At 34.2% G+C, this 18,669-nt stretch overlaps 1 protein-coding gene across 1 annotated transcript; it reads right to left on the bottom strand.

Moving 5' to 3' along the window:
- Window positions 1-578: 578 nt before the first annotated feature.
- On the bottom strand, window positions 579-18,389 carry LOC128217061 (pyruvate dehydrogenase E1 component subunit beta, mitochondrial-like). Its single transcript, XM_052923908.1, has 12 exons — window positions 18,336-18,389; window positions 18,006-18,065; window positions 13,965-14,075; window positions 10,133-10,195; window positions 9,612-9,647; window positions 8,377-8,439; window positions 7,632-7,676; window positions 7,156-7,333; window positions 6,584-6,694; window positions 5,618-5,709; window positions 4,513-4,654; window positions 579-3,264 (listed from the first exon to the last, which is right to left on the bottom strand). The coding sequence occupies exons 1-12, from the start codon at window positions 18,366-18,368 to the stop codon at window positions 3,116-3,118; spliced, it is 1,083 nt and encodes a 360-aa protein (XP_052779868.1). The 5' UTR covers window positions 18,369-18,389; the 3' UTR covers window positions 579-3,115.
- Between the last annotated feature and the right edge of the window lie 280 nt (window positions 18,390-18,669).

Raw genomic sequence — 18,669 nt, 5'->3', positions numbered from 1 at the left:
TTACGGGTCCATTAAAAGGACGAGGACGAGGAGGCGCACATTAGCTATCTTTTACTTTGGATAGGAACGAAAGGGCGTGATGTCTACAATACTTGGTCTTTGACGAATGAAGAGAAGAAATTAAAGCATCACCGTTCATTAAAGAGGATGTGATTGACATAGCAGTTGAAAGAGCCCTAACCATTCTGGCGTTCAGGGATTTGGTGCGCTTAAGGCTTCAATGGGGATCAAAAGGGGTGAAGCACCCTGCTACGGAAAAAATGACTATTTTTAGAAGCCTTTTTTAGGGCTCTGCGGACTTTAAATTTGAAGCTTACTGGAATGTCAATACTAACGACAAAGGAAGTAACAACCAAAATCAACCAATTTTTTTTTTTTTTGAATCTTAAAATCTTCAAATGTCATTTTTTTGCTTTGTATCTAACTTTCTATAGCCATTCCATTCACAGAAATCAGCGATTTCGCAAACTAATCACCATCCCTGTTCAAATATCTCATTTTGGTAATAAAGTTATAATTGTCGAAATTACAAGGCTAGATTGGATTCTTTTTTACAACTTGTCAATAGCAACGCACTACAGTGTTCAGAGTGTTTATTTTCAACAACAAATAATATGAGAAGCACAAATTCTAAAAACTTACACAGAAACCCTGCTCTTTGTATAGTAAAACAATGCCAAACATTTCACAGCCAAACTGAAATATTTTTAACTAGTTTCTAATGATAATAACAAGGTTAAAACTTATACATGAAATCAGATCAATGCTTAGTCATATTCATAGATTAAACTTCATATAAAACAAACGGTATACAAAGTTTGTATTCATTTATACACACTGTCACAATTCGAGCTTGGGGCTTTAGCCCAAAACTTATATTCAAGTGACACTCTTATTCAAAACCTATGCATACACATGTATAACAAACATCAATTTTGAGTGATAAACCTTTAATTACTTACTAAATAATGCATTTATGGAAAATATTAATTACTGATAACAAGATTGTAACCGTGCATTTAATAGCAGAAAGCGCAAAAATATTTATTGATTGGTGAATGCTAAAAGATTTACTGTGGTCTACTATAGTCTCTTAAGGTAGAAATACCGAGCTTTATGCTCATTTCTTTCAAATTTAACTCGGTATCTTTCATAAGAACCATTGTTTTCCACATTTTTTCATCCTTTTTTGGAATATTAAAACATTATTAATAATGGTTAATCTTATTTGGGAGTAAGAGTGCATCTTTAAACTTAAGGTTGGGGTTAACAAAGAAAATGCATAGTATAAATGATCTTTGATAATTGATACTATTGACAATAAATGTTAGTCTGTAAACATGTATAGTTAGTATATTCACATAAATAATCTCTCCTCTCTTGTGTAATAAATGGTCAATAATATTATAATTATGAATATTTCCATTATATGCATATAACAGACACTGTACAATCATATTATAGAGTCCTTATAATTATGCAACATTAAGTCAAATACATATTTTTACAAACTTGTGTTCACATATTTATGGGTCCCGGTGGAAGTTAGAAATCCCTGAATAATGAAAAAGAGGGTTCCAAAATTGAAAAGCCATTTGTACAATATATTATAGAAGAGAAATATTTTCAAAAATACTGAAATCTTATGCCAATACATATTTCTATTGGATATGGATTGATCAAACATCATGCAATAATAACGAGTTGCATAACTTTAAAGCTGCACTCACAGATTTACCATTTTTACAACTTTTTTTTTTGTCTTGGAAAGAGCATTTTTTTGCGTAAATACCTGCAAACCAATGATTAAACATTGCTGACAAAAAGGTCAGAACGCAGATTTTCATATTTCCATTTAAAACATCAATTTTTTAACTTAAATATAAAAATCTGTGACCTGATTTTTTTTCAAGCAGTCTTTATATAATATGCTTGCCATGGATTACTGCAAAAATCGGTTCGTTCAAAGACAAAAAAAAAAAAGTTGTCAAAACATTCAATCTGTGAGAGTGCAGCTTTAAGACAAAATGTAAACATAGCGGCACATTTTCATTGTCTTAGTTTTGATTTCACACCGCTGACATTTCTGACATAACCGAAGATATAATTCAAAAGGCAATTTGATGTATTCGAAAGGTTACTTATCGCTCTATTATTTCTCAGGTTTATAGTAAAACTAGCTTATCATGGTTTCTTAAAATCATTTATTATACAATAATACTAATAACAAGATAAGAGCGACTTATTACAGCATTTACATTTAACAAGAAATAACAAAATCTCAAAATAGAGCACAATAAACTTCTACAGTTCCTTATACATTATCATACACAACCTATATGCATTTTGTGAAGTTAGCATCAAAGAGCAATTAAGGGTTTTCAGTAACCGCATTTATTCTTTAAATGACCATGGTAAGATTTTGCAAATGTTTGCAAGCTCTGCATAGGTAAAATCAATAATGTTTGCTACGCTTGCTTTAAATAGAACTTTAAATAGCTCTTGAGTGCTGTTGGAAAAATTCAAGCCAAGTAAAAACTGTATTGTAAGTTAAAGGCTCATACAACCAAAAGCATGTGAATCTTTATTTTAAGCAAAATATTGCCTTCCGATGTAGCATATATGACATAATTTATCAAGTGGTATACACACACTGAAAGAGATAATTCCAATAAACAAGTCTCAACAAGTCTCCTGTTAAGGGGCCAAAGAACCTCTGTTGAAATTGGTTTGAAATATCATGAAAGCAATTTAAACCCATTGTGTGGTTCTTTAGACAATTTCTTACGATAATGAGTATCAATAACACAATTTAAAAAAAACAACAAAAGTTTTGTAAATATACAGCAGTCTGAAATGAAAGGTTATCAATCCTGATTTTAGGATTACCCGCCCCTAAATTTTCATAACTACTTCAAATAAAACAATCAATCACTAAACTTCCGTGAACAATATACTGATAACTGTAAGATGTTTTCTTTACTTACATCTACAAAAAAATCATGTCCAAACATTACTTTCATAAACACACCCCTTTCAATTGATGTTGTACCACACTTCAAAAATTTAAAACATTCTAACGTTAGTTCATTCGCTAAAATACAATAAAATGTCATCACTTGATATTCAGAACCTTTTTCACAGATCTTATAACATTAAATGCTTGTGGAAACGCTAAATCTTCGAGTGATTTAGCATACGGGGTGGGGATGTCAGCCCCAGTGACTCGCAGAATTGGGGCATCTAGGTAGTTGAAGGCAGGACCTGAAGAAACAAACATATATCTTTATAAGTCAATTTGTATCAATAAATTTAACAGAAGTCACAATAAATTTAACAGAAGTCAAACTTCAACATTAAAACCATTATTTTAGCTTTCATCAGGTTGTATGCATTGCAGAAAATGACATCATATACAAGAAATGACATCATATACAAGAAATGACATCATATACAGGAAATGACATCATATACATGAAATGACATCATATACAGGAAATGACTCATATACATGAAATGACATCATATACAGGAAATGACATCATATACAAGAAATGACATCATATACAGAAAATGACATCATATACAGGAAATGACTCATATACATGAAATGACATCATATACAGGAAATGACTCATACACATGAAATGACTCATATACATGAAATGACATCATATACAGGAAATGACTCATATACAGCAAATGACTCATATACAAGAAATGACATCATATACAGGAAATAACATCATATACAGCAAATGACATCATATACATGAAATGACATCATATACAGGAAATGACATCATATACATGAAATGATATCATATACAGGAAATGACATCATATACATGAAATGACATCATATACAAGAAATGACATCATATACATGAAATGATATCATATACAGGAAATGACATCATATACATGAAATGATATCATATACAGGAAATGACATCATATACATGAAATGATATCATATACAGGAAATGACTCATATACATGAAATGATATCATATACAAGAAATGACATCATATACATGAAATGATATCATATACAAGAAATGACATCATATACAGGAAATGATATCATATACAGCAAATGACTCATATACATGAAATGATATCATATACAGGAAATGACTCATATACAGAAAATGGCATCAACTACAAGAAATGACATCATATACAGGAAATGACATCATATACAGGAAATGACATATATCCAGGAAATGACTCATTTACAGGAAATGACTTGATATATAAGAAATGATGTCTACATTTTCAGCCATAACATGAAAGTATTGCATACATTTCTGCGCAAAATACTGTTATATATATATATCTCTGGCATCATTGTACCAAGTTTCATTTGAATATTTCAAATGATTTTCGAATTATTGCCAAGGTAAATTTTAGCTATAAACTCTGACAACGACATCAAGGCTGTTACCATACCTCATTTTTCATACGAAAAACAGACAAGCTAATAAAACCAGAACCCAGCTAGCTTACTTTCTAAGATTTTTGCGCATATTTCTGCACCGACGCCAAACTGCGGCCAGCCACCTTCAACAGTAACAGCGTGGTGTGTTTTCATTACTGACTTTGTTATTGTCTCCTCATCCATTGGACGGATTGATCGCAAGTTAATCACCTGAAAAATATGAAATAAAAAATAATAATATGCAAATGAAAGAGTGCACTGTGGTTAAGAAATGATCAAAGCTCGGGAAGGAAATACAAATGTACATCTGTTGGTTTCCAATCGAAGAAGGGGCATTTTATCACAATTATAATTGAAGCAAAATTGTGAGTCTTGATGTACATATCATGATATGTGTATCGTCTCTGGACACATAATTACCAAGTTTCATACAAATGTCTTTCAGTGTTTTAGTTATGGTAAAGGTTTATTAAATGTACCATGACTACAACGACAATACTGACTAAGACATCAAGGCAGAAGGGCATCCCAATAAATCAACCCTTTTTTTTGAAAAACAGATGACTTATTCAAATTAATCACATTCAAAATAAAAAACTTTGACAAAAAAAATAATCTTAAATTGTTTCTGAAATTTAAGCAAATTAATTTAATAATATCAAACTTTGGATCAACTTATCACATTTGCTGGTCACATATGAATGTGTTACAGTTTATATTTAAATAGTGAAAAGCATAAAATCATTATTCTCATCCATCAGAGGTTTGATGATGACAAATCTAAATGTTGTACACATATATAGCATTATTGCTATTGTGTATGAGAATGAAAATCCTGGAGGTCAAATGATTTTATGAGTAATACTTCATAATTCATACCTTACACTGGTTACAATTCCTACAATGCAGACAACTGCATAGCTTTTTCTTGACTTCCAGTAAAAACATACACCAAATCCTTTGTTTTCATGATAATCAAGGGAGCTACCAGTGCATGGTAATGTACTTAAATGTGCTATCAGGGTTTTTCGGGGGCGAAGACTCTAGTCAAAATTGGAAAAAAATATACACTGGATTTCTTTTGAAAAAAAAGCCGATATTCTGCCCCTTCTCAAGGACATAAAAACAACCTGACAATAAATGAGGTTTAACCATGGGCTTTGTTTTATTCACCTCACATTCCACTCCGATTCCAGCCAGTTCTTTGGCAGCATCCAACGCCGTTCCCACACACTTCGAATGGGCCACCAGAGTTATGTGTTTGCCTGGAGAACACAAAATGTGTACTAGTTATGTTTTAACATATTTATCGTTATTATTATAACAATTGCAAAACAAGTAATAGCTAATTAGCAATATTATATAAATCACTCTCACTGGTAGAACAGTGGTTAAAATTAGCACAAGCAGGCAAGCCCTGCAGCGGTAAAATGTTCCCCAAACTTGCTATTATTTTTATTTTATATAGCAGGGCTTGTTGAGAGTTTTAATGCCAAGCAATAGTGTCAGAACATGGGCTTTCTAAGAAAATCCAATATTCTAATTTTGATAACTGGTTTGACTAATTGGTCGTGGGTAATATGGGAAAAACAGAATAACCAGACGATACCCACTTGTGCTAATTGGTGACCAAAAACCAAACCCTCATACGCCTGGCCCGGGCATCAAACCAAGGAAGCCTTAGTGAGAAGTGAGTGCAGTAACCACTGGACTTATCAGACAACTTGTCTTCACAATTGATCATACATTTAAATTAAAGGGCACAATTTTAGTTACACTTGACGGATGCAAAAATTTTTTTTACTTTTATTTCAATATGATTAACTCATTAATAAATATATATATAAGTGATATTTTGGTGCTTTTTTAACTCAGAAATTTGTAGCCCAAATCTATTAACTAAAAAAATAATTTACATTTAGGAAAATATTAAATTGAACTGTTCACAAATCATATGCTTTTTGTTTTGTTTTGATCATTAAAGTCAAATGAATTCAACATACTGGTAATAATGCATTAAAATTTAAAAAACAAACAATTGCCATCTATCAAATGTAAACCTAAATCATGCTCCTTTTAACTAAATTACATGTACAAAGGAAATTATGAACAAGTTTAAGAAAACTAAGCCGAACTCACCCTCCCTTTCAATTTTTGCTTTGCCGATGGGTAATACATAATCACTGTCCATGGCTTCATCTGACATCTCGAACTGCGCACCATACATAATCTCATTCTCCAAGAACACCACTGAAATGAAACAAACATAATATTTAGCGACTTTCAATCAAATGGGTCTCATTAAAAGGGACTCTGCCATGCGTTCAGATACAGTATCCAGCGAACGTTTGCTGTTCGGTTTTTATTAGTATTGCAAAAAAACTGAAATATCGAATGCTTGCGCAGGCTAAGATTTCTTATTTGGAACTTAAAAGAAACCCTTGTAATCCTTACAATCTGTGACAGTGACCATACCAGAGGGCTATTCCAATTAAACATATAAACCCCAGAGCGAAAGCACTTTTGAATTATAAACCCCCCCCCCCAACAGGAGCAAACTTAACCTTTTTGAGCTCCAAATTAATAAAAAAAGACACCCACCCATATACTAAGAAAATAACTGCCTTTTCCCCGTGAGTTATATGATTTACTGGCCAATAGCCCAGATGAAAGAACACTGAGACGTGTGAAATCATCCATTCCACACATACCTGGGTTTGGGTCCCTGATGGCCGCCTTAAGGAGACCCTTACAATCTTCGCTATTCCACGGAGAAATAACCTTCATCCCTGGGCAATGACCATACCAGGCTGCGAAACACTGAGAATGCTGCGCCGCCACACCTGCTGACGCCCCGTTCGGGCCTCGGAAAACAATGGGTACGGGAACCTGAAGAAAAAGAAAATATAATGTAAGAATTTCCTGGTTTGTCATAATGGTTTGAGTAAAATAAATGCACTGCATGGTAGCGATCATGTTACAATTTAATATAATCCTTGATGGGCCCCAAACATCGGCAATAATCTTAATTATTATTTTTTTAAATCACAAAAAAATCATTACAATTGGGACTTTAAAAATAGGGTTTATAGGGTAACATTTACAACAGCATTATTTTTATTTTGGCTTATTTATATGCTATTCCATAGCCTGTATCAATATAACATGATAAAAACATATAACTCACTTTTCCTGCAGACATGTAGTAAGTTTTAGCTGCCGAGTTGATGATCTAGATAAAACAAAAAAAATATCATTTACATTTCAACTTTAATACTTAAAGCTGCACTCTCACAGATTAAACGTTTTGACGCCTTCTTTATTTTTTTGCCTTGGAACAAGCTGATCTTTGCGAAAATGCATGGAAACCAGTTATATAAGACTGCTGACAAAAAATTAGATTGCAGATTTTTATATTAAAGTTTGAAAAATTGATGTTTTATGCATTTTTCTTAAACTGTAAGTAACGGTTTAAGCCATCAAACATTATTTTTCGAAAGGAAATATGAACATCTGTCATCTGATCTTTTGTCAGCAATCTTTTATCAGTGGATTGCAGATATTTACGCAAAAATTTGATCTTTTCAAGACAAAAAAAAGTTGTAAAAATGGTATATCTATGAGAGTGCAGCTTTAAAGCAATTTTGGTGTTATGCTAATTTATTCTAGCTTGATCTTGCAGACAGCTAAAATCCAATATAGTTCCTTTCTACTTTTATTTGCCGTAGCCAATGCCCGGCTACTTCACAAAAAGCAAAATTAGTGTCAACTTTTGTGCTTATATTACAATTATGAACAATTATTATTTTTAGATCAAAATTTATTTCATGCTACCATTAATATCAAGACTCAATTTGGCAAAAATGAATAAACATTTCTTTGGCATTTCTGTACCAAAAAGAATTAATTAATGGTTACATGTTAAAACGTACCTGATCTATGGCTTGCATGGAGAAGTTGAATGTCATAAACTCACATATTGGTTTGAGTCCAGCCTGAAAAATACAAGAAATCACAAACTGGTTTGAGTCCAGCCTGAAAATACAAGAAATCACAAAGTGGTTTGAGTCCAGCCTGAAAAATACAAGAAATCACAAACTGGTTTGAGTCCAGCCTGAAAATACAAGAAATCACAAACTGGTTTGAGTCCAGCCTGAAAAATACAAGAAATCACAAACTGGTTTAAGTCCAGCCTGAAAATACAAGAAATCACAAACTGGTTTGAGTCCAGCCTGAAAAATACAAGAAATCACAAACTGGTTTGAGTCCAGCCTGAAAAATACAAGAAATCACAAACTGGTTTGAATCCAGCCTGAAAAACAACAAGATTTTATAAAAAGAATGAAATTCAGTTAAATGATAATTCATGGAGAAGATGGACATCATATATTTAGATGGACATCATTTATTTACAAACTGATTTGAGCCCAGCCTAAAAACACCAGATTCCATAGACTGATTTGAGTCCAGCCTAAGAGATATTATATATATATATATATATATATATATATATATATATATATATATATACAAATCAATGTCATAAATTCACAAACTGATTTGAGTCCAGCCTAAGTTATACGGTAATTCAATACCATAAATTCACAGACTGGTTAGAGTGCAATCTTTATAAGTACAAGAATTCAACACATGATAATTTAAGTTGTTTCAAAAACAATATGTAGGATATATAATCATGTCATGCATGTATTCTATAGCAATATGAATTGTGTTAGGATGCATTTATCCAATTCACGTTTATCAGCGATCCAACCAGTGGTCAATATTAGCTCAAGTCCACAAGCCTGCATAGGTAAAACGCTCTCCGGGCTTGCTCAAAGTGAAAGCATCAGTGTAAGAATTTGAGCTAGTTTATCTAAAAGTTAATGACAATCAAACAATCAAGAAACTTTATGTCCAAATTAGTCCATGTTAAAAGTTGAACATCTGATATAAATAAGATATATTTTTGCATTTAAAAGAAGCAATTACTGTAAATAATTCAAAAGTCGTAAAAATGTGTAAATTACTTAACTGTTATAATTGCATGTTATGTGTATATTTACTATATCCATATTCTTATGTTAAGGGCTGGAGGCCTATATCACCATAAACCGATGTCTTGTTTTATATTTAAATATAATTTTCAAAACGTTAAAACACTTACCATGGCTGCTCCTACAGCTATTCCAGCAAAACCCATCTGAAAGAAGATAACATAGTTACATATTATACAAGTTGTTTTGTTGTATGCATTACTATGCATGTTTGGTTTATACCAATCTTTTTAACCTTATTGTCGAGACAGCTGTAAGCGTATATGAATCACTCTCAAGTCTGTTTCCAGGGCAAAAACCAGTACTGTTTTCCATTTCTAGAGGCTATGAGAAAGCGCCCCTAGTGTAGAGCGAACACCTCTGTTAGTAATGCAGACTACCCCCCCCCCTCCCCTAGTTTCCGAATAAATTGTTGTTGAAATATTAAAATAAAATGTGTTCTTTATCAGTATTTCGGGGAAATAACCTTTTAAATCAGAATTTCTTCAAGTGGAAAAACAAAAACATTTTTCAAAATATTTGATTTTTAATTCTGATGGGGAGCTTCAGCACAGCCTACTTTCAGCAGACAAAGGATCACCACAGCCCATTTCTGTGGTCAAAGGGTATAGAAGAAACAGTGAAAGTATACCTCTGTGATAGGCGTATCCATGATTCTGTCACTTCCATATTTCCTCCACAGATTCTTAGAAACCTGAAAACAAAAATGTTGGATATAAGTTTATTTTGACAGAAAATGCTGTAAATGTCACAAATAACAGTAAAATCTCGATATTGTTGTGGGCTCATTAAGGGACCAAATATAAGCTGAAACAATGGTTCATATCATTATTGTGACAAAATATTATAATGTTATGTTACAATATTGATTCACTTGACCAGGTTTTACATCAACATAAAAACAAACTTGCAACTTAAAAATTCCTCATGTTTAAAGGTAATACCTCATGAAACAGAGTGATATCAGTCTGTTACACAATATAGCGAAGTTGCTTGCAAATGTCTAAATCTGAATATACATTGAATTAGCCGAAAACGGTAAATGAAATTCTGGGTGGGATAGTTCTAATTAGTTACCTCATGCCTTTAAAGGAATTCGAGATTAAATTTTGTTACCCCATCGCGGACAACACCAGGTCTAATGTAACATTTTCAGTAGAATTCGTTAAAACACTTTCAATTATAATAGTCCATATACAGTCAAAGTCAAAACACTGCAGCACATCAGGATTTTCCCTTTTGTTTTTTAGCTGGGGTTTGTTAGCCGCATGGTCAACAAATTGGGGTTATGCAGTGGTCGAGATTAGCACAAGCCCGCAAGCCCTGCACTGGTAAAATGTCTTCCGGGCTTGCTCAAATTCTGATATTTTATATAACAGGGCTTGTTAAAAAATTTGATGCCAAGCAATAGTATAAGAATTCGGGCTTGTTCATCCATACAAATATTCAGCTGGGGTCTTGTGACACTCAAGAGATGTTTGTCAAACATTATGCCCCCCCCTGAGCGCCATGTTGTCAGGATTATATGGACAATTGAATGAAATATGCATGGACCGAAATGACAGCTGATTTGTCGCTGACATTGTATGCCGTTGAGGCAGTTTTAAGATTATGACCATTCAAAGTTTGAGGATTGAGTGTGTTATGACCATGACCTTTGACTCTATGACCTCAAAATCCATAGTAGTCATCAGCTAGTCACCAAAAATATAAATGTTAAGTTTGAGGGCCATGGGTGCAGGCATTGACAAGTTATCACACAGACGAGCATTTTTCGTTCAAGGTCACTGTAACCTTGACCTTTGACCCAATAACCCCTTAAATCATAAGGGGTTATCTACAGGTCAGACACAACTCTAACTCAAGTTTGAGGGCCATGGGTGCAGGCATTGTCCAATTATCACTTGAAACATTTTCGCATTCAAGGTCACTGTGAACCTGACCTTTGACCCAATGACTCCTGAAATCAATAAGGGTCATCTCCTGGTCAGGCCCAACTTACATGTCAAGTTTGATGATCATAGATTCATGCATTGTTGAGATATCACTGGGAGAAGATTTGTTAACTTTTTTGCGTTAAAGGTTACTGTGACCTTGACCCCCAAAGTCAAGAGGGGTCATCTACTGGTCAGGCCCAACCTTCATGTCAAGTTTGATGACCATAGGTCAAGGAATTGTCAAGTTTGCTTTCAAGGTCACTGTGACCTTGACCTTTGACCCCTAAAATCAATAGGGGTCATCTACTGGTCAGGCCCAACCTCCAAGTCAAGTTTGAGGGCCATGGGCGCAGGCATTGTTGAGTTATCACTCAGGCAACCTTTTATCGTTCAAAGTCACTGTTACCTTGACCTTTGGCCCAATGACCCCTAAAGTCAATAGGGGCCATCTACTGGTCAGGCCCAACCTCCAAGTCAAGTTTGAGGGCCATAGGTGCAGGCATTGTCGAGTAGTCACACAGACAACCTTTTACCATTCAAGGTCACTGTGACCTTGACCTTTGGCCCGGTGACCCCCAAAAACAATAGGGGTCATCTACTGGTCAGGCCCAACCTGAAAGTCAAGTTTGAGGGCCATGGGTGCAGGCATTGTTGAGTTATCACATGGACAACCTTTTACCATTCAAGGTCACTGTGACCTTGACCTTTGGCCCAATGACCCCCAAAAACTGTAGGGGTCATCTACTTGTCAGGCCCAACCTCCAAGTCAATTATGAGGGCCATGGGTGCAGGCATTGTTGAGTTATAACTCGGACAACCTTTTACCATTCAAGGTCACTGTGACCTTGATCTTTGACCCTATGAGCCCCAAAAACAATAGGGGTCAGCTACTGGTCAGGCCCAACCTCCAAGTCAAGAACGAGGGCCAAGGGTGCAGGCATTGTCGAGTTATCACTTGGACATCCTTTTATCATTCAAGGTCACTGTGACCTTGAACTTTGGCCTGATGACCCCCATAAACAATAGGGGTCATCTACTGGTCAGGCCCAACTTCCATATCAAGTTTGATGACCATAGGTCTAGGCATTGTTGAGTTATCACTCGGACAAGCTTTAAAATTATTTTACCAATAAAGGTCACTGTGACCTTGACCTTTGACCCGATTAGCCCTAAAATCAACAGGGGTCATCTACTGGTCAGGCCCAACCTTCATGTCAAGTTTGATAACCATACGTCCAGGAATTGTTGAGTTATCACTCGGACAAGCTTTGGTCTACCTACGGACCGACCAACCGACATGCCTGTGCAAAGCAATATACCCCTCTTCTTCGAAGGGGTGCATAACAAATTGGGGGTTATGCGTTGAAATATAATGGTTTATACTCAATGACAGTTTATAAACAGGGACAAAGGGATGCACAGTAAGTTAAAAATTGGGAGTTCCTAGCTTCAAAAGGGACTCCTTGTCAAAGAAAACACTGGAATATTCTGCATCACATAATAGTAAATTAAAAAGCATTGCAGAGTTCGAATTTAGACTCGCATACTCGCAAAATGCGAGCAACATTTGCAAATTGCGAGTGACATTTATTCAAGCTCGCAAAATTCTGCGAGTGGCTTTTTCTAGACCACAAAATGTGAAAAGGAAAGTAGAATAAACATGAACGTAACTCCGCTACATAGTCGAGTGTTAACAGCCTATAAGTGGCATGTTTACAATACCAGTATAAAGAAGACAGTACGGAGTCACGCTCTATTTAGTTTTCAAAAATAAAACAAATACAGAAAAGGCAGAGTTTTATTTTGAATCTTTCCGGGATGCTCCGAGGTGTGCATTAGACATAGTAAATGCAAATGACGTAATCACCTAGCTCAATCATTTGCTAAATTTAGCACTTTCGCGCACTATATGTAAACCCCATCAACCTTTGAATATATTTCCGCCCAACTGTCAAAGTGAATAGACTTCGTCGATCGATATATTTCATGGTCCAAAGCATCCACGCTACATTTACTGTTGCTTTTATTTCTTTTAAATTAATAATGTTATTGTTTTTAATACTCCAGTATAGACTTAATGGAATCTGAAGCGTGCTTGCCGAAGGGGTATTTCCCGATGGCGAGGGTAAATATACAAAGTAAACAATGTCAAATTATTGGACAGCTTTGTTATCACAACGCGGTCAGCATCTGATGAGTCTTTCCGTACCCCTCAAATAGAATAAACCACCTTAAAGTTCTAGGAGTCGAGTCACTCAAGATTGATACTTTTTAATATTCATAATATGTCTGAGGTGTAAATTTCTACTGTAATTAGACAATATTATAAGGGAATTAAGCAAAAATAAAATTGCAAGTTGATTTTTCATTTTGCGAGTTGCTTCAAAAAGTTAAATTCGAACCCTGCATTGCTCGATATTTTTTTCTTTTATATATGGCTAATATCCAGATAATCTTTCATTGATATTATTTTTTTCAGTTATATTATAATCATAATTATAGAAAACATATTCGCACAAACTTTACCTTATAAGCGCCATCATATTCAGCCACCTCCTCCCCCATTAGGAAGACTTTAGGATCACGGGCGATCTCCTCATCCATGGCTGCATTCAATGCATCTCGAACATTCAACATCTAAATATAAAAATCAAAATAACATATTAAATCATTATGTCTGCACTGTCTACCCAATACAAGTATTTAAAAGGTAAAGGACTTGTTCAATGAAATTTTAAATAAAACAACAGCCTTACGGTTTATATCTGTAACTCAATACATGTCAGTGTGTGTATACCACGTGATAAAATGCGTCATAAATGCTACATGGGAAGGTATTATTTTGCTTTGAATGAAGACTTTAAACAAAGATAACTTCACTATTTCTTCATCATTTTAAATGAAACATAGCGCAGTCTGAACCCCGCCTTCAGTGTTTTACCAGAGTTTGATTGAGAGTTGAGTTTCTTAAAATACTGCGACAAACCTTTTCACAATAAGGTCGTCTGACAAATAATAAAACAAAGGCGGGGCTCCTTAAGCGGCATAGACTGCTGTTTCTTTCATTTAATATGGTGAATAAAAGAAAAGTAATCTTTGTTTTAAGTGTTCATTTTAAGCAAAACGTTGCCTTTCAACGTAGCATAATTATATCAGTCATTGAAATTAGACTTTCCGATGAACAAGCCTGAAATCTTATACTATTGCATGGAATCATATTTTTGAACAAGCCCTGCTTCATAAAATTCAGAATTTGAGCAAGCCCGGAAAACATTTTACCAGTGCAGGGCTTACGGGCTTGTGCTAATAACGACCACTGATATATGACGTAATTTATCACATGGTATAAACACACTGCATGTTACAAGTGAATGAAGCTCAGTCTCAAGTGTAGTGCTGAAGACTAGCTGTTTCATCACAGTTTTGATTTATGTTTTACCAGTACATGTAAAGGGCCACCAGACAAATCAGCCTCTTACCGAATAGGCCCCTAGATGAAACGGTAACCTTTTCGGCCCCTTACCAAATCAGCCCCACCCAGTAGACATTGCGGCCCCTGATTACGGACACATTTCGACTGTATTTTTTTTATTAATATTACATGTTATATTTATAATAAGTATTTTGTTAAAACTGTTAAATAGATAGAGATAAATTAAAAGAAAAATTGTCTTTGATCAATGCATCCTTTGTCCTGAGACATAATACTGTTGGTGTTGCGGGTGTGAACATGACGTCCAAAGACGTGTTAATTTCTTAATGTGTTTGACAGCTGATTAAAGATGATTTGAGAAGATTGACATTTATTTTTATATATATATATATTGACATTCATTTATATTTTAAAGATTAAGCTATATAATAATAAGGCAGCCACCCGTTCCACAAACTGCGAGCTTTCCAATAATGGTAACCACATTTACCTTTAGTTTTAGATTTATAAGATATTGTATGATACTATAACAATATGATGTATCATCAAAGCTGTTGTCACTGACATTCTGACATTTTCAAGGTATGTCAAATAGTTCGGACTGTCGGCCCCTAATGCATGCTGTGGTCATAAGGGATGCTTCTGTACGTTTGTTGGCATTATAAAACACCTCTGTCATTTGCCGGCTTTTTAAAATAAACATGTGTCTGACAAGGTGTTATCAATATAAAAATTATGATTTAAATAGCTGTATTAAAGGGGCTCATTCTTATTTCTTTTTACATTAATATTTGCAATATATAGCCCTCTATTTTGGAAATTGTGTTTTTACAAATTTCCTAGTTTCATGAAGAAATATTAGAAAAAACGATTTGATAAGGACTATATAAAACTTATTTATCATAGTACATCAAGATAGTTAATGTTTCTAACTAATGTCTATCTCATTTGATGGTTAACCGTGGTAAACATGTTTTGTGGAAAAAATTGCCAAAAAAGTACAACAGTTTTTGCACAGGCCTTGATATTAATATGGTATACTATTGATCCAAATATGGTCATAAAAAGTATGTTTGTAATGCTAGGGTCTGGAAATAATAGATTAAAGTTTGACTCTGTGTTCCTAGAATTAAAAAATGTAAACTATGAGATAAAAACTTAATTGGTGATGAATTTCACATTTTACTGAATGTTGATATTTTGGCAAATTTACAAAACTGACTGCTATCATGCTCTTTTTGTCATGTACTTATGACATGAGTGTGGATGAATAAACTTGTTAATGTTTTTTTTCAAAATCATTATATGCATATACGTTATGTCTATGATTGAATTAATAAGTGTTGTTGTATAAAAAATAGTTCATTAACCACTTACTAATATTTTTTTCTATTATTATTATATTTTTCTTTTTCTTCGGTGAATGATTCTAACCAAATACAATCGATTGTCCCCGATTTCAGGCCCAACCAATTCATCGGCACATCACGTAACTTAGCGATATGGTATTTACATTATCAATAGTTTTTTATTTATATTTATCACATGCTTACCCTTGTTTTCCGTGTAATATACCCATTGCGAATATTTTTATCTTACACATGTGTTAGATAACATATCAGACATTTCTATTGGCTAGACTAATCACACGCGACAAAGATATCCCTCCCCATTGTTTGTAAACAAAATGGTTTAAACGCCAACAAATACTAACCTCAATAATGAAGCGGAACGACTTCCGGGAGACAAATGGCTTACGAATCATAGTGCCAGAAAGCATCTTGTTCGAAAACTTTCTGATAACAATGTTCCGCCAACCAGATAATGCAGATTACTAGTCACAGAAATATCCAGTCAGTCAACAAATACAGCCACATTAGTGACAAACAACACGAGAACATTTCAAACATCTCCATCTTAACAGGCAATATGCGACCAATGCCATAAAATTTGCTTGCCAGTTTAATCAGCTGTCGGTTACCAAAACACAAATATGAATTCCGCAGCACAGGTTTCTCATCACACGTACGTCCCAAGACGGTAAGAACAGCTTGTTCTCTGGAAACATTCTTGATGGAACTTATTCAACATCAACATCCATGCAGTGCAGAGTAAGGCTTCGTCGTAATCATCTGCATGTTGTGAAAATCCATGTCCACTAAGAAAACGCTTTAAAGTCATCGTAGAAAGAGACAGCGAATAACTTTTAAATCCGTGCACACAGTAAAACTTGACAGACGATGTAGGTCACATAAACCGCGTAAAAGCATGTACTCTCAGTGTGACGTCATCAAGTTGTGTACTTATTGTGTTTTAATGGTTAAAATTGTTCGTTATTCATGTTGTTCGATATTTTACTACACATGTTTATACTTGTGACTTGTTCAGCGCTTTATCAGAATAAAAACTTGATAACTGCTAGCGGTTTTTGTCATTTTCATTTGGAACTATTTATATGGCGCATCATGGACATTCCACTCAGTGTACTTTGGCTGTCAAACAATGGGTTTAGAAAGTGGAACGTGGAACTAAATTGGTAATAAAAACACCGTTTTAAGCATGTGATAAAAAAGATCTGACACTCGTTGTCATTTTATACAAGATTTTTATTAAACTCGTCCATGAAAGTTGTTAGTAAGCTCGCCAGAGGCTCGCTTACTAACAAATTTCATGAACTCGTTTAATAAAATCTTGTATTAAATGACAACTCGTGTCAGATCCTATATATATAAAACCATCTTAATAGGCATCTCCAGAGGATTTTTTTTCAAGGCCACACGAGGTCACATATTAGCAATTCCTAAAGAATGTGGGTGCCATCTACAGCAACAAAGAGGTGTTGATATATAGTTTTGACAGTTGGTCCAGTAAATTAATGTAATTTGAATATACATTATCATCTTTTGTGTTGTAAATGAATTTTTCATGAATTTTTGTTTTATTTATTTATATTTGTTTTAAAAACTTAAAAATAAAGGACCGAAACGTCTCTGTTGGTAATCAGTTAAGGGCTGAAGTCTCGAGTCAATATTTTTAAGGGGCCAAAATGGCAGGGCTTTAATGTCTCAGAGGCCGATTTGGTAAAGGGCCTATGTTTCTCGCTCCCCATGTAAAGTACAAGAAGAATACATTACCTGCTTCATATTTACAGATGTTACACTGAATTGACGTTGAAACAGAGGCCATGTCTTCGGCTAAAAAAAATTAAAAAATCATACAAAATTAATGCAGTTCCTTCACATAAATTACACACTACAAACAACTACGATCTGGTACGAATAAGATTGGGTACGAATTGTAAATTATCGAATTTCAGAAAGGATTTTTAAACATAATCTCAATGCAAATGTCATAATCTAAACTTAGGACAGTATTAATTTGATATTTAGTTCATTTCGTTAAGAGAATTTCAACTTGACTTCAGAACAACTTGAAGAATTCGCAAAATTTATCATAAGCTGTACCGAAAGTAATTTCGTCAAGTTCATGGTCGCCATTTTGAAAATAATATTGACCTCTATGCGATGCACACAACTATTTTTTGGTCAACGTGAAAGAAACTATTACTCGAGTACCACATTCATTTTGTGACATTGGTATTATACCAAAACTATTTATAAACATTTAAACCTCAGCTCGGCTCAGGTGTATTGGTTTTGTCCATAATTATAAAATGTAGCAAAAGAGACAATGTATGAATATACATATATATGTTATATCTTTATGAATTGTCCCTTTACGGGCAGTTTACGATCATTATTGAGGACAGATACCTGAGAAAAAGAACTACACACTATT

The sequence above is a fragment of the Mya arenaria genome, chromosome 14, assembly GCF_026914265.1.
Source record: "Mya arenaria isolate MELC-2E11 chromosome 14, ASM2691426v1".
NCBI lineage: Eukaryota > Metazoa > Mollusca > Bivalvia > Myida > Myidae > Mya > Mya arenaria.
The sequence above is the reverse complement of the archived record's forward strand: the minus strand, read 5'-3'. Positions and strand labels throughout refer to the sequence as shown.

What these genes read in the sequence shown, in the direction of transcription:
- LOC128217061 (XM_052923908.1), bottom strand. Translation starts at nt 18,368, where the DNA reads ATGGCGACCATGAACTTGACGAAATTACTTTCG. An exon ending in CATCAGGGACCCAAACCCAG is followed by an intron (nt 6,695 to 7,155) that starts GTATGTGTGGAA and finishes GTTTCATTTCAG; the next exon opens with TGGTGTTCTTGGAGAATGAG. An exon ending in ATGCGCAAAAATCTTAGAAA is followed by an intron (nt 3,265 to 4,512) that starts GTAAGCTAGCTG and finishes TTGTTTCTTCAG; the next exon opens with GTCCTGCCTTCAACTACCTA.